The sequence below is a fragment of the Pyricularia oryzae genome, chromosome 4, assembly GCF_000002495.2.
Source record: "Pyricularia oryzae 70-15 chromosome 4, whole genome shotgun sequence".
Lineage (NCBI taxonomy): Eukaryota > Fungi > Ascomycota > Sordariomycetes > Magnaporthales > Pyriculariaceae > Pyricularia > Pyricularia oryzae.
The window spans coordinates 1,817,276-1,836,883 of record NC_017851.1 but is presented as its reverse complement, the minus strand read 5'-3'; the positions used below and the strand labels follow the sequence as shown (position 1 = coordinate 1,836,883).

The following is a 19,608-nucleotide window of genomic DNA, read 5'->3' as shown; positions in this document are numbered from 1 at the left end:
AGGCATATCCTCTGACCTCCTGGTTAGTGCGTCGGGCTTCGCTCCTTGTTTCCCGGGTCGGTAGGTGATACGGAAATTAAATCTTAACAGGAATTCGGCCCATCGGGCTTGTCGGCGGTTGAGCATTTTCGTCGTCGTGAAATATTCCAGGTTGCGGTGGTCCGTAATTACTTGGACCGGGGACGACGTCCCTTCGAGTTCCGGGCGCCATTCTTCAAAACAGCGGATAATGGCTAGCAATTCTTTGTCGTAAATCTCGTAATTGCATTCGGTAGCTGTGTGTTTTTTCGAAAAGAACGCGACGGGGCGGAGTATTCCGTCGTCGCCGTATTGTGACAATATTCCCGCAGAAACATAATCGGAAGCGTCGGTCTCCAGGATTACATCCTTTTCCCAATCGAAGTGCGCCAGTACGGGGGCTTCGGTAAACTTTCTCTTCAGCAGTCGGAAGGCGGTTTCGCAGGCGCTATTCCATTCGAATGCGACGTCTTTCTTGGTCAATCTCGTCAAAGGGGCTACGATCTTTGAGAAATCTCGGATAAAGCGCCGGTAAAAGTTGCCAAACCCCAAAAATGCTTGTACGTCAGTAAGCTTTTTGGGTGTTTGCCAGTCCAGGACAGCGGTGATTTTTTCAGGGTCCATTTTTACGCCTTCGACGCCGACCAGCAGGCCCAGGAACTTGGTTTCCGTCACGAAGAATTCGCACTTCGCGGCGTTGGCGTATAGCCCGGCTTTCCTCAGGGCTTCCAGTACGAGTTTCAAATGTTCTTCGTGTTCTGTTCGGGTGCGGCTATAAATCAAAATGTCGTCCAGGTAGGCTGTACAAAATACGTCTAAGTATTCGCGCAGGGAGTCGTTTATATATCTCTGGAACGTCGCGGGGGCTCCCGTTAGCCCGAAAGGCATGACTAGGCTCTCGTATAAGCCGAATCTCGTGCGGAATGCCGTCAGGTATTCTTCCCCCTTTTTAATCCGAATATTGTTAAAAGCGGAAACGATATCGATTTTCGAGAAGAATTTCATGCCGGCCAGGTTGTTCAGGGTCTCTCGGACTAGCGGCAGCGGGTAACGGTCTTTTACGGTAATGTTATTCAGCGCGCGGTAATCCACGCAAAACCTCAACCCTCCTCCCTGCTTCTTCACGAACAAAACGGGCGAGGCGACGGATGACGAACTGGGTCTGATAAACCCTTTTTTCAACTCTGCGGTCAGCCATTCCTTAAGGGCTATCAGCTCTTCGCGGGACATGGCGTACAGGGGGCCGAACGGCGGCGTTTTTCCTTCTATAAGCGGGATATGGTGGTCGGACGGTCGGTGTGGGGGCAGCTTCTCGGCTTCTTGCGGGGAAAATACGTCCGCGAATTCCCGGATTGTTTCGGGCAGGGTCGGCCCGTTCCTATTTTGGGGGTCGGCGGCTAGGACCTCATCAATCTGTTTCAAGGTTACGGCGTACAGTCGGCAGGATCGGCGGCGGGCGTACATGCTCGCGGCTTGCAGGGAGATAGGGGCGATATCCATTTCGCGGAGGGACGGCGGTCGGTCAGCCTGGTACTGGGGGCGGCTTTTTTTTGGTACGGCGTGTAAAGCTTTAACCTTCTCCGGTTTGTCGGGCATATTGCAGTGTCGGCGGCAATAGTCGCTGTCAAACGTAATAACGTGTGACGCGAATCCAATCGTTGGGTCGTGCTGCTTTAGCCAAGGCATTCCTAACACAATGGGGTAGTGGGCTAGCTGTGTAACGAAAAACAGCGCGTTTTTCTGGATGTGGTCCTTGATTCTCAATTGTCCTCGGACATAATGGGTGCACTTCCCACTTTCGGCGGTCCTTCCGTCGAATACTTCGATGTCGAATGGGTTTCGCAGCGGATACATTTGTAGTTGGCGTTCTTCGGCCCATCCTTGGTCGAGGAAGCATTTTCCTTCCGCACCGCAATCGGTGAGGGCATAGGTTGGGAGGTTTTGGCCCCCCACTGTCAGTTCGGCAGGCAGGATCATCAGGTCGGATCGTTGGTTATATTCCTCTTCAACGGGGAACCCGTGAACGGCGGCGGCAGAGATGCGGATCGCCGGCGGTCTATGCGCGGCCTTGGCGGCCTGGGGGCGACTTATCCCAGGCGGGCTCCGTTTTTCGAACTTCGGCTGCTGGAGCGGCTGGCGTCCGAGCCGCGGCGGGGGTTTTCAGGGAGTTTGGTTTGCATCTGGCGCGGGGACCTGGACCTAGACCTGGATTGTTCGATCCCGGCCTGGTGCAGCCGCGTGCGGCGGGTATCCGGTTCTGGGCATTTGGCAACAAAATGTTCTTGGGATCCACAGCGGTAGCATAGCATATTTTCTTTGCGGTTGTGGCGGCGTTGGCTGCTTAGGTCCATGGGGTCGTTAAACGGAAATTCCGCGTTTGGCTTGGGGGCGGCCCGCGGTATGTCGGTTTGGGTCCGGGGGGCCGCGCGCGCGGGGGGCGCTGCGGTCCGAGGGGTACGTGTCTGTCTGTTTTTATACTGCTGGTGCTGGCGGTAGCGGTTATCCAAGCTTTGCAGGTGTCGGGTAAATTCGTGGTACTGGCGGGATGGGGCGGGGTTGTGGAGGAGCATGTCCTGGAGCTCTTCCGATATTCCCTGGAATAGAAGAGGGGGGAGGGCATCCTCCGGCATTTCTCCTTCCAGAGACAGGCGTTGGAACTCCGACAGATACTCGGCGAAATCTACGTTCCGCTGCTTCAGGGCGTATAATTTGTTTTGTGCGTTTTGGACGTGGTCGGGGTCCCCGAATGCCTCCTCTAGGTATTGGAGGAGATCCGTATAATCTCCGAATTGGGGTGTGCCTCCGACCATTTTGGGCAGGATCAGGTTGTACGCTTTACCGGACAGTCGACCGGCTACATAAATCAGGCGTGATTCGGGGTTGGGGAAGCGGTCTTTGTTTGAGGTCATTTTCCCCCGGATTTGGGTGGCGAAGCGGCGGAGGTCGGAGCGGGCGCCCGTAAATTTATCGGGGTCTGGAAGTCGTTCAGAAAGGCGGGCGGAGGCGGGATGTTCGGAAGCAGGCGGCGGAGTCGTTCCCATAGGAGTAACCATAAGGGGTTCAACAGGCGTGTTGGTAGTTGGGGCGGGGGTGGTTATGTGTACCGTGGGTAGCGTTACGGTCCGAACTTCCTTCAGTTCGGACCGTGTTTTCTCTAATTCGGCGAAAGCGGCATCCCGGGAGGTTATGGCGGAGGCCTTTTCCATGGCCATGGCCAGAATGTCGGCCTGCGCCTTGTCGCGGACACGGTCCGTTTCGGCGCGGGCGCGTTGGGTCTCGGCTTCCTGCATTTCTAGGCAGGAGTTCAGGCGGACGTTGCTATCGTGCAATAGTTGCAGCTTTTGGTAGGAATCGGAGATGTAAGACACCCATTGTTCAGGGTGTCCTTGTAGGTGTTCGATCAGTTCCTCGGTCGAATCGGTTAAGATCGGGGGTTGCAGTGACGCAGGCATCGCGGGCACCTAATGAAGGAGCTACGTAATGTCACGGGCAGGCAGGGCGGACAGGTAGGTGCGGGCGATCAGGTAACAGGACAGAGTATATTGGCTATCTAGTCTTCCAGGTACGGGGTAGCAGGTGGTTGTTGACGAAGACGTAGCTCGAGGAGCTACATATCGGAGACTGCAGAGATTTCGCGTAGATATACGCGCGCGAGGCGCTCGGCCCTCGCGCCTTCACGTGACAGGGGTCATGACTAAGCGACAGCCCAGTGGCTGTCCTTCAGGTCTGTGACAGATTTATTGTTTTTTTTTTATCCATTATTCAAATAAACGTACCCATTTTAATTGCGATATTTGGCCAATCAAATATTTAGTTCTGAAAGGGGTTTAATTCTAAGCGAAAGTGGGTCTAAAAATCTCTGAAGGGGGTTCAGCTCAATCCTGACCCGGGTTCATCTAAAACCTCCATTGCAAAGCTGGACAAAACACAGATCCCTTCGTACGATTTGTATTTTCCGACCAAGTTTCCCCGCGACATTTGCACAAGGCGCCGTATGCTTGGTTTCCTTGGGGGCTCAGACACTCTTGGCGTTTGGGATGCTCCCAGTGGCTGCCGTGTGCCACCATGGCTTGTCCACCAACCGCAACCACTGCCGGTCGAACGATTTACGGTGTCAGACCACCCCTGAAATTCATGGTGCCATTTTTCTTCAACATGGGAACACAATCAGCTTTCTTCTCCGGTTTGGCGTGTTTTGTTCAGCGGAAATCAGCCACAAGATTTCGAGATGTTGGGGTTGACATTCAATTGAGTTCGTACTGTTCAAAAGGACCAGTCATTATAAAATGGCAGCGCATTCAGCTGCTGCAAGGCCTGTTGGCTATAGCTAGCATGTTTGATCAACAGAGTGCAGACGCAGTAATATCACCGTCACCACCACAATCAACAAGAAAAACAACAGCAGCCACAAAGGGACGGCCTCAATAACCAGAAAGAAGAAGGGAGGAATACACGAGTCTTCCTCATACAAACATGGGCTTCACCATGGCCAGCGACCGCCTGCGTATGCATGTGGAGCGGCGCGACCTCTACACCAACCTCGAGGCGCGCATCCACTACCTCCACAGCTTCCTCGACTTTAGCAGCCGCGACATTGAGGCCCTGGTGTCGGGCGCAAAGTACGTCCGCGCCCTGATACCCGCGGTCGTCAACATCGTTTACAAAAAATTATTGCGGTACGACATAACGGCCCGCGCCTTCACTACGAGAAGTACCAGCTTCGAGGGGCCGATGGACGAGTGCCCGGATGAGGACAGCCCGCAGATCCAGCACCGAAAGGTGTTTTTGCGCGCGTACCTGTCGAAACTGTGTTCGGATCCGTCGCAAATGGAGTTTTGGGAGTACCTGGACAAGGTTGGGTAAGTTTTGGGTCTTTGTCATTGTCAGACGATGACCGGTCAAGATAAACTAAACCAACGTCCCCTGGATCGCAGCATGATGCACGTCGGCCTAGGAAGAGCCCACCCTCTTCACGTCGAGTACGTGCACCTAGGCGTCTGCCTCGCCTTCATTCAGGACATCATGAGCGAGGCCATCCTCTCGCACCCGCGCATGGCCATGCAAAACAAGATCGCGCTCGTCAAGGCCCTGGGCAAGGTCATATGGATCCAGAACGACCTGATGGCAAAGTGGCAGGTCCGTGACGGTGCCGAGTTCCACACGGACGATGGCTCGGAGGAGGAAATAGTCATTGAGAAGGAGGGCTACCTGCACGGCAAAAAGATCCTGGACGAAGACGATGACGTCCCCGAGGCGGTCAGCCCTGCATCTTCGACATCATCTCAGCACACCCTGACGCCGCCGAGGAGTCTCTTGTCGCCATTGTCGCCCACGACTTGCATGCCGAGGAGGTCGACGGGAAGCGAAGGGGCGGGGGTTTGTCCTTTTAGTGGCAGGCAGGCCAACGACCCGAGTACGCCGGAGAGGCGAAAACCTGACATAAAGATTGAGGTCAGCGAGCCTGTTACCTTTGCTGGGTCGATGCAGAGTCTAAGCGGTGTTGCATTGTCGGGAAGGACGGAATCTATTTGAGCTATAATGATTTCGGAAACGGCATAAATCGAAGCAATCTCGCCAGCTTTTAAGATTCGACGGGGTTTGAACCTTTAAATTTTGAGGCGATATGTTCATATCACAGCAAACATGTCAAAGGAGTGTCTACTGGTTACGCTGTTTTTCATTCGTGATCCAAGTATGCCATACGAACTACGTTGTATACGGTGAGACCCCTTGCCCCGATTCAAAGCCTTCAAGCTCTCGTGCTTAGTATTGGGTATATAAAGATATTCGAACCGAAAGAAACAAAATGCACTTCTTCCAACAAACCCCAGCATCCCTCACACATCAAGCATCACGTCATCCGTGGCAGGCCAACCCTGCATAGCATCATCGCTATCACCACACAAGCCCTCGACGGAAGCATTGTCATGCTCATCCACAACGCCCAGCCGCGCACGACGCAACACCTCTTCCGCGTCCTCAACCTTGCAGTCGTCGTCCACCGCGCCATGTCTGATGACGGCCAGCACCTTGACCCTGATCGCCGGCGTCGGCCCGGCCGGAGCCATCCTCTCCCAGTACTCTGGTTCGTAAACCGCGCGGCGATTCCAGAAGTCCGTAACCATTTGGTAGGGCGGTACGTCAGGTACCAGGTCTCCGGTGACCATATCGGTGGTCGGGTTCAAGACCCGGTTGACGCCGTCGCGGTGTTCTATGTTGTAGGCGCGCTGCCACCCACCCTCGTCGCGGAGCCGCGTGTGGCACCACGCCTGCCAGTGCGTCACCATCTTGGACTCGAGCTTCTCCGCCAGCTTGACAAAGTCCAAGCAGTTGTCCCACACCCCTTCGTCTAGCAGACTCGGCCGGGGCACCTCGTAAAAGTCGAAGCCGCGCGCCTGGAACCGCCAGTCCGCGGCGCGAGGACTCGCGTTGGGCTTTAGTGTCAAGTTGTAATTGACCAGCCACACGGTCTCGAGGCGCGGGAAGTGCACGACGGACCAGAACAGCGGGTTCCACAACGGATCCTCGCCGAACTGCGTGCTGTTCGGGTCCTCATAGGCCGTCTGTTCTCCCCCGGCCAGGTTGAGCTCGTAGCCGATCTGCCTCTGGTTCTCAAACTGCTTGTACACGCTGCTGACCAGGTAGTGGTCGAGCCGCGGGACGAAACCGCCTACGAACCTCGGGTCCGGCAGCGGCTCCAGGTTCGGCCGCTTGTTCTGGATTATGACGAGGTCCTCAGCCGTGTCGATGACCATGTAGCTGAATCCTTCCTTCGCCTTGGGGTCGTCGGCCCGCGCGGAAGGTTTCAGGCCGTCGACGAGGGCTCTCGGGATCTTGGAGTACCACGCGGAGTGGTCGATCTGCATGGGCCTCGGCAGCTGCGAGAAGATGTATGGCCGATTGGTGCCCGACGCGGTCCGGATGATGCGCCTCAGCACGTGCGCGTAGCCCGGTATGCGCGTCCGGAAGAGGTTTCGGCGCCGGCGGGACATGGACGGGTTGTGCCGACCAAAGTAGCCCGTGGAATCGCCCCACGGGCTGAACTGCGGCACGTTGTCCCGGTAGACTCGATTGTCACCGGGTTGGCGTCTCACGTATGGCTGCTCCATCTTGCGGAGGCGCATGAAGCTGGTCAGGTGCTCCGGAAGCCATGTTTTGCGGTCCTGGACGAACAGGTTTTGTATCCGATTCTTCCCTTGCGGGGCTGTGCAGTAGGTGTAGTCCAGGACGAACCAGTGGGCGGCATTTCCGGTCTCGCGGTGGAGCTGGTATTCGCCCAAGAACCCCAACACCATATGTTGCACCTCTTTGGGCAGGCGCCACCAGGGGCCAATTTCATCTTTGCTCCGGGCAAAGAAGGTTGTGCTGATATCCTGGGGTGGAGGCCCAAGGTTAGCTGTATGATGTGGCAAAGAGCTCATGATCTCGTTCGGAACGGATATATCGGTGAATAGATTTTTTGCACATGTGGACTTTTCGTGTCCATTGATGTTCTCGATGGCTCGATCTCAGGAGAGCGAAATCAATGTTCAAGAAGGTCCGGCAAAGTAGATGGACTTATTATTATATCGAAATCCAATAATCTTCGGCTTTGTGATGTTGACGAACACGGTAGGACCGCATTTGCATGTCTTCAATGCCATGGTTGTCTTGCTGGCTCAAGTTAGTACCAGGCTAGGAGAAACGAACAAAGCAAAGTCACCCGTAATATTCAGCATCAGTATCAATCGATGAATCCGGAAATAGTGTGTAACATCAAGATCGTTGGACAAAGCGACACAGTTCACAGTATGGGTATTCCAGAGTCTAGGCTTTTTGCTCCCGTGGAGGCGAAAGACTGCATCAATTCCAATCTCAATCAATACATTAGACAGCGGCCTGGTGAACAGTACAGGATAAAAGAGAGCAAAACTTGACCATCTGCGTTCTATTCTGGACCTGGGCATTGCTCGGAATGTACCAAACTGCATTCCCGGAATTTCTTTGTGCAGTAATCCAAAAAGGGGAAAACCTTGGCAGTACTGGACACAAAGAATTCTAGTCGACAATGAAATCAGGCATGCAAACGGTGCCGGGTATCTTTCGCCCAAACAAAGGAATCGCCGTGGCACTTGTCCCCGTGAGCATCGAGGGACCGGAATCGGCTACAACTTGAGCGACTCAAGGCACCTACACAACGTGGTAACATCGACAAAGGCAACGCTTGGGTAGGATTTTCTTGCTTTTTGCTTACCGAGATTTCGGTCTGCCTGTTATTTCTGCCTAATTCATTAAGAGAAGCGTATCTACTGATGTAAGCCTCTGGAAGCTTGTGACAAACCCTTTTTTCAGCTTTGTCGCTTATACCAGGGCTTCTCAATTCAGAGTTTGCTGGCAACAGTCAGAGATAGTTTCAACATATTCCAGTAATCCGACTCAAAGTTAATACTCCTGGTATGCCACGAGATCCAGTATGTTCTAGAACTATTCTAGAACTAATAACGAGGGTTTTGAGACTGATACTGATCATGGTGCTGTTGACCCTGGTGAGGGTATTGGTTGTACGGCGGCTGGTGTGAAGGGGCCCCGCCCGAGTAGTTTTGGGGTGGCGGAGCGCCGTAGTAGGCGTCCTGCGACGATTGATACTGTTGTGAGCCCTGCCCCTGCCAATTAGGATTGTTGCCGCTAGGGCTAGAGTACTGTTGCTGGTGGGAAGGCGACGGGCCATTGTTGTTGTTGCTGTTGTTATTTCCACCATGCTGCATGGGTGCCGGAGTCTGTGGTGTGCCCACACTGACACCCTCGTTTCCGATATCATCGGGAACGCTGATTCGCACATCGGGCAGATACTTCCGCACACGCACTTCAACGTTCTCTTGGACAAAGACCCAGCTTGCCCTCTCAAACTTGCGGTGGCCACCGTTGACGACTGCAAGAACACTTTGGCGAAGGCTATCCTGGACCTTGCGCACCAAGTCACGGATCTTGTTGACCAATTTGGCCTTGATGTCATCGCCAAAGCCGCGAGATGACGATGTTTGCGAGTCGAGGCTTAAGTCGAAGGGGTTGCCGCCCAGAATCTTCTCAAGAGGACCCTGAACCTGGTCAGGAAGAGCCTCCCAGAGGTTCTTCTCAATGATACCTAGGATCTTGCGAAATTCGATGCGGACCTCTCGGTGCACTTTGGCAAGACCGGTGCTGAGCTTGTTGCTAATCATGCCAGAGAAACCACCACTGCCCCCGTCTTCATTTCCGCCGGGTCCGTCGCGCGACCTCTCATCCGAGTGCGATTTCTTGCCGAAAAGGCCCGCAACCCCCTTGACCAGCCCCTGGATCTCGTCCTTGAGCTCGCCCTTGACTCCATCTCCGAGGTCTCGCGTAGTGGTGTTGCCACGGAGCCACCTCTTGATCTTTTCGAGTGCGATACGAGTAAACTGCTCCGCCAGCGGTGCGTGCTGGTCCCTCAGCACGACGCCCAGTTTCTCCTTGATCTCAGGGCTGATCATGCGCGCCTTGCCGTCCGGGTCACGAGACGTGTCCTTGATGGCGTCACTCAATATGCCGAGGATACCGTCCAGCCTGATCTTTTCGCCACCGCCGCCGCCGCCCTGAGAGTTGCTGTGGTGCTCCTTGATGGCACCAACAGCAGCGCTCAGAAATCCCCTGGCACCCTGGCTGAACAGGTCACTCCCGCTACGATCCCTGTCGTCGCCGCCCATTCCTCTGCTGCCGTCCTGTCCACCGCCGCCGGACTCGGTCAGGTTGAAAATCTCCCGAATGTCATCAGTGGCACCGTCAGCAACCTTGGAAAAGGATTGAGTAAGTGAGACAATCTCGTTGGCGAATGGCAGGGACCCAACGCCGTAAGCGTCTGGGGGAGCATCGCCCAGGGATCTGGAGTTGGGACCCGACGCGTCCTTCTTGTTGAACAGCGACCGAAAAGCGTCGACTACCAAGTCTTCGAGGCTGTCGATGGTCTTGCTCTGGAACTCGTCGATTTCTCTGGTGATGCGCGGTTGAATCTCCGGAGCCAGTGAGTCGACGTACTTGTCAATCTGCACCATGACCACATCAGGGATGCCATGACGGCTCTTGCCCAAATCTTCCGACATGATTGCGTGCTGATTAATGGAAGAAATCCAGAGATGTTTCTTTCTTTGGTTTGCAAAGATTTGGAAAGATTTCTTGTATTTGGAAGAAGCGGACAAGCTCTGTGGGGCAATTAAGCAACCTCAGCTACTGCCCGTCTGTTGCTGCCCGTTTGTTCTTGCTCACTACCCTCCAGCTTGAGGCCTCCTGAACACAGCCACCAAACATATCCAATAGACGACCCCTATGTGACGCGAATGAGGGGTTGAGAGCACGACCAAACGGCCCCGCGTAGTGGGGCCATGACGTATCGGGCTACATGAGTCGAGCTCCCTACTGGCTGGTTTGCAAAAAGCTCCAGGTTGCATACACCTCCCGTCTCTACCTGAGCATGTAACATGAGGAGATAGATGGCTTGATGGCTTGCAAGTGATCGGACTACCTGTTTGTTGGTTTGGCCACCCACTGCCGTACGAAGGCATCAATCATCCCATGGGTATACTACATTCCTGATTGGGCGACTTACAACAGAAGCAGCATCAGAAATCATCTCTACTACTGTCCGTAGCCTCAATAATGGGTAAGTGACTGCTCGCTTCCTCGATGAAATCTATCTAATACCAGCTTTTCTTTTGCTTCGAAACCAGGTACTGCCAAGAAAGCCGCCCAGTCAACTTCAAACCATTGCTTCTTTGGGTTTAAACTTCACCAAGGAGAAAGGCGTTGGCTGGAAGTGCACACACAACTCAGTCTCTTCAGTGGTTGAGGAAGGCTACTTGCATAGGCATAGAGATTGTATAGAGGTCTACCGGGCTTACTTGGAGGCTCATAACTATGCCCCCTCAGACACTTGCTGTTACGTCTCCTGAATTCTTTTCACGGAGCAGCAAGTTTATATATCGATGGGTTTCCATTATTTCTAGGTGTATTATAATATGAAAACTGCAACAGCAGCCATCGCCAGCTAAGTCCACTTACCAAACCCTAGCCACGCTGCTATTGCTTCACGACAGCAGCATTTCGCGGTCAACTTACTGTCTCCTTGAGGATCCGTTCGAAGCTCCATTGGAGCTGCCGTTCGACTGTCCGTTCGAGCGTCCATTGGAGGTCCCGTTACCATTAGCCCTTGAGCCGTTCGAAGACGAGCCGCCGCCTGAACCCTCCAGCGCGTCGGAGTTCTCTCCCCGAATGACGTAGAAGCCGCCGACGAATTGGCCTGTGCCCTGGTTTGCGTTGGTGGAGCAGCCGCACTATATACGAAAAGATACGCAAACTTAGCTGGGCGGTCCTTATGAACGCTTACTGTATATGCTGACATGGTTGGGGATTAAGGAGGAGCTAACAGGTCCCCCATTGGGACTTCTTACGTTGTTGGTGTATTTTCGACAGGTTTCACACCAGTTGACAGACATTTTGGCGATTTTGCTGTTGTTTAACTAGGGGATAGTCGAGGTTTATGCTAGAGTTTACTCTGTAGGCTTTGGTGATTTGATATGCTCGACTTGATTCTTACTGGACACAGAGTAGTGTTCAACTTGGAGCTTTTATAGAAGTTTTGAATGGTGGTGAGCTATATGATCATCGTGAACCACTTACCCTTCTATGCAGTTGAAGGAGGGTTAGTAATGACAGCTCCTTTTGTCAACTTGAACTTCGTCTCGTTGAATAGATCGAAAACATAAATGTGAAATAAACACAAGTAACGCGGTGACGGTAACTGTTCCAATTCGCCGTCCACTCTCGAGCATGACAAAGTCCTCAGCGCTCACTGTAAATTCACAGCTGAGATGCAGTATCCTGTGTGCCCTGGGCCATGGTAGGATGTGAATGATAGAAACCTTTCAAGTGTACTTCAATCTTTTCCCCCCCTTTTTTCTCTTTTTTTCTGGGGCAGTTTCAATGAATATTATAAGGTAGCCTTAGCATGGCTATTTCTGCAGACGAAACTGGTAAAAACCACAGAAATAGGTACCAAGATCTCGGAGACCGATCCCGAGCAACAGAAGCCTTTCCCCCCTGAACATCCAAGTTCTTGCTATTATGAAGCAAACACAGCGGTTGCTTCACTGTGTGTTGGAGAGTTCTTCAGGTGTGCCATTGCATGTTGCATCAAAGCGTTCACTCGAGCTCGGGTCGCCCTGGTTCTTGTATGGGTAGTAGACCCCGTCGAAAAAGATGCCTTCCTCGTGGCCTTCAGTAACGCAAGTACACTTTATTAGTTATTAGCAATCGTCCCGCTCAAAATAGACAGGATTCTCGAATATCTGCGCCAGCCAAGTTGCTAAAAAGTAGCATGACTTACATCTCCAGTGGGCTTTCCACAGCTAGAGCAGCTCTCTATCGACATGCTTGCGTTGCTTACTTTGTATGTGTCAGAGGGTTTACTGCTGGTTGTTGTTGTAGTATGGTCTCTGTCGGTACATGACAAAAGTTCGGGGAGTACTTTCTGGATTTTAGTGAAATACTCATTGTATTTATACAATAAAAACAGGAGAATCACCTTGCATACCTAAGTCCTGCATCGCAAATGCATGCATGGTGCATGTTGTGTACTCTATCTGCCACCTTTCCATTGCATCAAGTTTGTGGTCTGAATTACCTGGTATAGGAAACATTGGTGGCAACCTAAAAAAATTGAAAAAAATAAAACTTGGAGCTATTGTCCAAGCAACCATCTTCCCCCAGCCAACTCTTTTTAACACCAATTCTGCTTTGCCTAAGAAAGACCTGGGGTCCCATGGGTAGATTGTTAATCTTTTGGAATCCTTGATAGTTCCGTTACGGTTACGAAGACCAGCTCCTGTATTCCCTGAATCTTATCCTGTGCTCGCGGTGTTATTTATGGCCGACATGATAATGTTGACCAGAGTAGGTAGTGCGACCGCAAGCAATCTCTGTGCAAGATCACTTTTTAGGGCAATGCTGGCTGGCTATTGGGGGTCCGTAACACCTGTGATATCAATTGACAAATGTTTCAAGGCCTGGGTGAATGGAAACCGCTCACCCCCCCCCCCCCCCCCCCCCCCCCCCAATCTTTGATGCTGCATAAAAGCATTTCACAAACGCCATTTGCGTGTGCCCAAAGAAAACGTACCTCAGGAGTTATTGATTTCAAGTGAGCAGGTTACCGGAGTATATTCACAGCAAAATATTCGGCCCACTCACTGATGCAAGTAGTTGGTGCGTCAAATCAAGCTAGGTATATGGATTGGTGTTCTTGACTGAAACCGATGGAGGGCTTCAAAATTGACTGGACTATCTGGTGATATTGTTCACTACACTGGCCACCATAACGGCAACCTCTCGATCCCAGCCATTGCTGTTGTCAGTGTTCATTTTACTCTTCGAGGATGAGCCAGCCGCCACGGCAGAACCAGGCAGCTGTGCTCCCCTCAGCACGCACTCCCGGATTGCGTCACCGACAGCAGTCTTGTTCGACCTGAGAGTTCGTGCCGATACGCCTCCCCTGTTCATTATTTCTTGTACTCTGGTTGACAAGCTACTTGCCAGCGTCCTCCAGAAGTAAGAAGCCAAAGATCCCGTCTCTAAATAAGCCAGCAAGAACTGCAGCAGGTTTACGCTCTTCTCGCTGGCAGCTCCAGCACCCATTTGAGCCTTGAGCGGGTGCGGAGGGGTCTTGGTGGATTCCAGGACCAGCTCGAGAGCGACAATGTTTTGGCAGCGCGCGCTGATCTCTGCCAGCGTCCGCTCTAAAGTAGGCAGAGCGGCCAATGATCGCGCAAGAGATGCTACGCTGCTCTGCAGAGCAGAGCGCAAATACATGTCCAAAGCCTGGAGCATGCTGATAGGACTCCACTTCTCATTCTTGGCCAGCGTCGTTGGGGAGAGCAGGTAAAGCGTGATCAACGCCGAGACCATGCGAGCCTTTGCCTCCTCCAGTTGAGCAAACGTCGCGCCGCCGGCAGACGTACCGCCGGAAACTGAAGGAGGTGAGGCCATGGAGAACTCGCGTACGATTCGCTCCGAGACTTCACATACGGACCGTTCAACCGGCAAGATGATGAATTCCTGGAGGGAGCGAATCGCATCGACACGATCGAGGCCATGACCCTCCTCCCCAGGCGCCTTATACTCTAACGTTTCCCTCAGAGAAAGTATCGTGTGTGCGCAACGCACTAGGCTGCGGTGGTCCTCTTTCCTGCCAGAGGCTGATAGCTCTGCATACTGGATCTCGAGATGTCGACCCAGTTGCAGACAGCGGCCTACCGACCTCCCTATCCTCAGAGTCTCCCAGAGTCGCGAGGCGACCTGCCTGACTGTGTCTGCCTCGGCATGCTTCTGGATGACCTCCTTTTCCAGCTGTTTGTAGCTCTCGTTCAGCGACTTGACCTGCCCGTCAATCTCCCCCACTATCCGACCACTTGCAGCGGTTTGCTCTTGTGTGTGCGAGAGGAGGGGGATGGCTTCGCGTGTAGTCAGCTGGTCGATATGAGAGTCGATCTCTTGTATGTCAAAAAGCACTTTCGAGAGAGGCGTCGAGAGATCAAGCGGCGAGTCATTGGGATTGTTGGTCGAAAGGACGAGACTGTTGGCAAAAGCGGAGGGGCTAAAATCGGGAGCCAAAAAGGTCTCGTAGTCAATGTAAGAGGTGTCCTCTTCCTGGATGTTGTTAGACATGGTGAGAAATGTCTATAGCACGGGTGCGGACGAGGGTCCAGCCAATTCGTCAACGGCGTGTGTTGCGACACGCATCGTGGGGTCTCCAAGCTCCAAGCTCCAAGCTCCAGCTGGCCGACAGGACAAATTTCAGCCACAGTTAAGCCGGACCTGTGCCCCACTCGGTCGCCAAAATGCAATTTGCATTTGCAGGGTAGGATCCATCTTCAACCCCGGCTTGTTGATGGCTTTTTACTACAACCCCATTACCATGGGCAATGAGGTCATAATTCAAAGTACTCGGGCTACCAGCCACTGTTTTTGTCTGCGTTGAAGGGAATAGCAGAACTGGGCCGCATAGGCACTCTGTGATTCTACGCATTCTGCTTTTTGCCAAGTCCGCAGGTCTGCCTCAATTGTGAAGATCGCAGACAATTAAGTCGCTTTGGTGTGGCGGCAGTTGCAAGGACGCAAGAATGCTCAAATACTGTAGACAAAAATCCGTCTGTTGTCGGTGTCAGTGCAGATCTTCTGGGCTGACAAAACCCCACTTCCATACTCCAGCTGGGAAATGCCGCTGGAAATTTCATCGTGGGTGGTGGGATTTAGTGGGGTATACCTGGGTAATCGCCCAGTCATGAGTCGCTGTGTAAGCTGGAGGCAGGGATTAGACTAGTGCTGGGGTGCGCGGATCGCAAGGCACAGGCTAGTCAAATATTCGCTCTGCCAAAGATTTGCAGATGTTTAAACCTTCGGAGACTCGGCACGCCGATGCTGACTTTTATCGTGCGGCAAATCCAGAAGCTTTCATTAGCCATGGCTTGAGTCGGCCGTTCCAACGCTTTTGCTTCGTTCATCTGCCTGAAGAGATTCTTCCTACGTACTTTTTCTTGGTCGACGCAGGAATTTTGCAAACGACATGCCCTCCTCGGGTCGCGGTTGCTTCTCCATGTCCGAGTGATCCGAACGAGCGCAGACCGACCTCACGTCCCCAAGTTCTTTTTTCACTGACTCCGACGCGAGCCTCAACCTTCACTTCCGACCTCAGTGCTAGAGACCAAGTTCCACGGCAGCGATGCCTCTACTCGATTTCCCGCCTGGCGACAACGCCACGGATACCATTATCAATGGCGTTCACTTCAATTTGACCACTCTCCGGGATTGGAACTATCAGTACTACAGCAACCAGACCGTCTCCAATGGCACTTGGGACTGGTGCATGATTATGGCCGAGCCGTGGACACCCACGCGCATCCTCGCCAACGGCACCTTTATGAACTCGACGTGGTGCTATACTCCGACGCACCCCATGGGTCCTCGGGCTAGCGTGGGAATGGCCTTCGCCGTAGTCTTCGGCATCGGCATCGTTCTCAGCTTGGTCAACCTCGACCGCCACGGCCGCCTGCACTTGCCCATCGAGAAACGATTCTACCCTGTCGGCAGGCGATGGCAGTGGTACTTCTCAATCATTGCGTGCGCCTTGGCCGTGGCTGGGCTCATTTCCAACGTAGACGTCGATCGCATGTTCCTGCCCGAGCTTCCCGTCGTCTTCGTCAGCTTCTTCTGGTACCTGATACAAATGGCCGCCATGGCCATCGTCTGGGAGTCGGTCCGTCATTGGGGAAGCTGGATGGAGCGTCAGTTCATCGATGCCGACCCTTTCTCCTTGCCTGAGGATGGTCGGCGTTACAGATTTGAGCTCCTGATCCCGCTCGTCTTCTACGCCTTCCTCTTCCTCAACTTCTTTCTCGTATTTCCTAGAAACTGGGGTCCAATTCAGTTACAAAGATCCCCCGAACAGACGCTGCTCGAAGCTATCCCGGCGGCTACGGAGCTCCGACTGAAATTGGGGTCGTTTGCACTGTTCTTTGCCTGGATCATCGTTCTGATTTCTCTACGACATACGATCAATGAGTACTTGCCTCGTAACCGGGGGCTGCTGAACCGATCTATAGGGATCATCAAGCTGACGCCGCTCCGTCTTCACTTGTTGATTTTCCTGTCGCTTGTCGTCGTCGCATACCAAGCGTTTGTACCTTGGTCATGGGAAAACTCACCGATGAATATCAATGGCAACGTCGCTGCCATTTACCTCGGCGGATTCCTACCCTCCCTTCTCATCGTCTATGTCAACATAGTTGCTGGTTTCATGCGTCCCAATGAGGACCAGGAGCTTATTCGACAACGACGGCGGCGTGGTGCAGAGCATGATGCTCAATTACGCATCACCAAGAAGCCCACTTGGTGGCGAAGGGTGAGGGGCGAGATTCCGCCCCCTAACGAAACAATGAGAGAACGCCTTACACGCAATACTCGAGAAGTCGGCGGAAGGCGTATTGACCCTGTCTTGGAGGCTGAGCTGGCAGCTGCTGGTCCCAGACCCGACCAGGCACAGCCCCTCAACCCTTCTACAGGGCCAAATACGGTTGAGATGGGCGCAATGCAGAGGCCGAACAGTAATGGCAGCAGCAACGGCAGCGAACTCCCCTCGCCTAATCCTTCCAGGCCAAGGCCAGATTTTGAGGCATACGCGGGAAAGTCTGATCGGCGGCGGAATGAAAGGACCATGGCTGCTGTTGCTGGAATGCTTTTTCCCACTTCTGATAATGGTGCCGATTATGCCCGGAGGAGAGCCGAATTGATGATGGACGGTCCTGCCCCGCCACCCTATAGGGACAACGGCGATGGTCGCCGTCAGCCCTCGGAGAGAAGCAACAGCGCCGCCTCAATGGCTAGCCCTGCTCAGCAACCCAAGAGCATGCTAGATGTCTAGGGCTATGGCTGAGATGAAACCTAATATGGATATTCTAGTATTCCTTGTTGTGATTCTTAGGATTTGTATAAACATATACATTTTTAGTCTTGAATGTTTACGATTATGACATGCATTCTGTTAACGTGAACGGTGGAGAACTAGGCAGGGTATGGGTGGATCTAAGGCTCAGTCGAGTCAAATTTCATTTTGGAAGTTCCAGCTTCCAAGTTGAATTGGATATATGTGTCTGGACTCTTTTTGCATGCGGTCTTTTATATTCTGTCGCTTGGGATCCATAGGTATATGCCTCCAAAGATAAGAACCTAAAATAAGCGAACTGTTGCATTACATATTATCGGATAGATGTCAGCATCTTCACAGCCTATAGTACGTGCCAAAGATCCATGACATCACCCAAGATTGACTGCATGAGCTGGGCTAGGCGAGGCACAAAGTCGCATTAGAAAAGCAGATCAGTTTGCCGTTTGAAGGAGGCAAAAGAGGCGACCGCCGTCATCACTCGATTTTCCGCCTAGGTAGGAAGACAATCGGGCTATCGTGGATACGATAGCAAGTACAGAAATGACCCGAATCGCCCCAATAAAAGATATCAAAAGAAAGCACATGTCCGCCACCAGACCGTTTTGAGTACATTCCATGTGAATGAGGCGCATAATGATCATGACATGCGGAAAGAAACAAGCAAGGAAAAAAAAGACAAAAATGACAGAGAACCCGCAGCAAAGCCTAGACCATGTGGACTAAAACTAGAATAGAAGCTAATTCTAGCTCCTACCTAGTATCAAAAACCCCTCCCCAGCCTCTCTGCAGGGCATGAATTTCTTGCATCATACGAAGTCAAAAAAAGTGCCCATCGTCCGGGGGAACCAAGGGTGCCAGAAAAGATAGGGAGCTAGCTTAGGGTGTGGGGGGTGATCGATCGTCCCAAGTTCCCAACGCTTCACCGAGGGGACACCCGGTAGAACGCGAGTCCGAACGGCGAGACGTGGCGGCCTTTTTGTCTATTTTCTTCTTTTGTTCAGATAAAAAAGAGAAAAGATTAGAAAAAGAGGCAATAGGGAAAGGAGAGACAGAGAAACAGAGAAGAGAGAGAGAGTGGGGGGGGGGGGGGGGCACAAAGGGACGGATACCAATCTGACGGGAGGGGAAGTTTGGGGGGCATGGACCGATACACATCAGTTTACAAAGTTGAGGCAGCCCAAAACCCTAGACACTAATATCTTTTTTCCCCTCTTGGCTTAAACTCTATAGTTTCACTCCAAAAAGGGCAGGACAAAGTTCAAAGGAGCGGTGAAGGGTGAAAAAGGTCCTCCGTACTGTACAAATGGCACAATCTCATACGGACGTGTTGCCATTGACAAAAAAAAACCAAATAAGGTTAAAAGAGGAAGGAGGAAACAGAGTGAAATGAGTGCCGCACAGAGCCCGGGCCCTGCAAGGCGCGGGCGGAGGGGGAGAAAGATACCACGGTAGACCGACCGACGCACAAAGCCCTTCTTGTTTTACGAGGTCCATGCCTGCTCAGTAGCTCACTGTTTACTTGTCTTGGAAATTGGCTCGGCAAAGCTAGTTTTTTCTTGTCCCTCTTCCCTCACTTCTACCAGAAGTTGAGCAAAGAGGCAATGCCGGAAACCCTATTTCCACGCTAAGCAGACAAAGACGGGACAGAAGCGGTACCACGCACACAATGTGAAGCTTTTTTTTATTTGATGGTGTGGACAGCTGGGCTGAAAGAGGCAGCCTTGGGCGAAAAAAAATAAACATTGAAAGGCAGTGCGGAAGCTTTCTGTCGGGGCTGAGCTGTTGGGCCCGGCTGATTATGAAAGGAGATGCAGGAAAAAGGTAGCCACAACTTCCCAACTTTCCGGCCAGAACATATACCCATATCGTGGCAAACAAGATTAGACCTTGAGGAAGAGAGAAGAGAAAATAATAGATCCACCACGTGCGGAATGCAAATTCGTGAGGAGGCTGGGCCAACTACCTAATCGCCTCGGTACTTGTTCCTTGCAGCGCACCGTCGGCCATTTGGCCATTATTCTGCCAGTCCTAGTGACAGCACCTTACAGTTCGTGGTCAACGATCCAGGCACGGCGTCTAACAGGAGGCAAATAGTTCACCCCCAGGTG

General features: G+C 52.6%; 6 protein-coding genes across 6 annotated transcripts; 2 read left to right on the top strand and 4 right to left on the bottom strand.

Annotated features, from left to right (window-relative positions):
* The first annotated feature begins 4,228 nt into the window (after positions 1–4,228).
* On the top strand, positions 4,229–8,114 carry MGG_03446 (uncharacterized protein). Its single transcript, XM_003716435.1, has 2 exons — positions 4,229–4,877; positions 4,953–8,114. Exons 1-2 carry the CDS (start codon positions 4,492–4,494, stop codon positions 5,548–5,550), a joined length of 984 nt encoding a protein of 327 aa, XP_003716483.1. The 5' UTR covers positions 4,229–4,491; the 3' UTR covers positions 5,551–8,114.
* MGG_13552 (uncharacterized protein) lies at positions 7,755–10,294 on the bottom strand. The gene has a single exon (XM_003716434.1). The coding sequence runs from the start codon at positions 10,107–10,109 to the stop codon at positions 8,493–8,495; it is 1,617 nt and encodes a 538-aa protein (XP_003716482.1). The 5' UTR covers positions 10,110–10,294; the 3' UTR covers positions 7,755–8,492.
* Positions 10,295–11,117: 823 nt separating this feature from the next.
* Positions 11,118–11,498, bottom strand: MGG_17092 (uncharacterized protein; the record flags this gene model as incomplete). Its single annotated transcript, XM_003716433.1, has 2 exons — positions 11,118–11,336; positions 11,454–11,498. 2 exons carry the CDS (start codon positions 11,496–11,498, stop codon positions 11,118–11,120), a joined length of 264 nt encoding a protein of 87 aa, XP_003716481.1.
* A 651-nt stretch (positions 11,499–12,149) lies between these two features.
* MGG_17091 (uncharacterized protein) lies at positions 12,150–12,433 on the bottom strand (the record flags this gene model as incomplete). The annotated part of the gene is made up of 2 exons (XM_003716432.1): positions 12,150–12,296; positions 12,389–12,433. 2 exons carry the CDS (start codon positions 12,431–12,433, stop codon positions 12,150–12,152), a joined length of 192 nt encoding a protein of 63 aa, XP_003716480.1.
* Positions 12,434–13,148: 715 nt separating this feature from the next.
* On the bottom strand, positions 13,149–15,208 carry MGG_03448 (golgi transport complex component Cog5). The gene has a single exon (XM_003716431.1). The coding sequence runs from the start codon at positions 14,722–14,724 to the stop codon at positions 13,342–13,344; it is 1,383 nt and encodes a 460-aa protein (XP_003716479.1). The 5' UTR covers positions 14,725–15,208; the 3' UTR covers positions 13,149–13,341.
* A 232-nt stretch (positions 15,209–15,440) lies between these two features.
* Positions 15,441–17,858, top strand: MGG_03449 (uncharacterized protein). The gene has a single exon (XM_003716430.1). The coding sequence runs from the start codon at positions 15,779–15,781 to the stop codon at positions 17,474–17,476; it is 1,698 nt and encodes a 565-aa protein (XP_003716478.1). The 5' UTR covers positions 15,441–15,778; the 3' UTR covers positions 17,477–17,858.
* The last annotated feature ends 1,750 nt before the right edge of the window (positions 17,859–19,608 follow it).

Excerpts from the sequence above, each read along its gene's own strand:
- MGG_03446 (XM_003716435.1), top strand. The coding sequence starts at position 4,492 with ATGGGCTTCACCATGGCCAGCGACCGCCTGCGTATGCATGTGGAGCGG. Across the intron at positions 4,878-4,952 it reads GAGTACCTGGACAAGGTTGG|CATGATGCACGTCGGCCTAG; the intron begins GTAAGTTTTGGG and ends CCTGGATCGCAG.
- MGG_13552 (XM_003716434.1), bottom strand. The coding sequence starts at position 10,109 with ATGTCGGAAGATTTGGGCAAGAGCCGTCATGGCATCCCTGATGTGGTC.
- MGG_03448 (XM_003716431.1), bottom strand. The coding sequence starts at position 14,724 with ATGTCTAACAACATCCAGGAAGAGGACACCTCTTACATTGACTACGAG.
- MGG_03449 (XM_003716430.1), top strand. The coding sequence starts at position 15,779 with ATGCCTCTACTCGATTTCCCGCCTGGCGACAACGCCACGGATACCATT.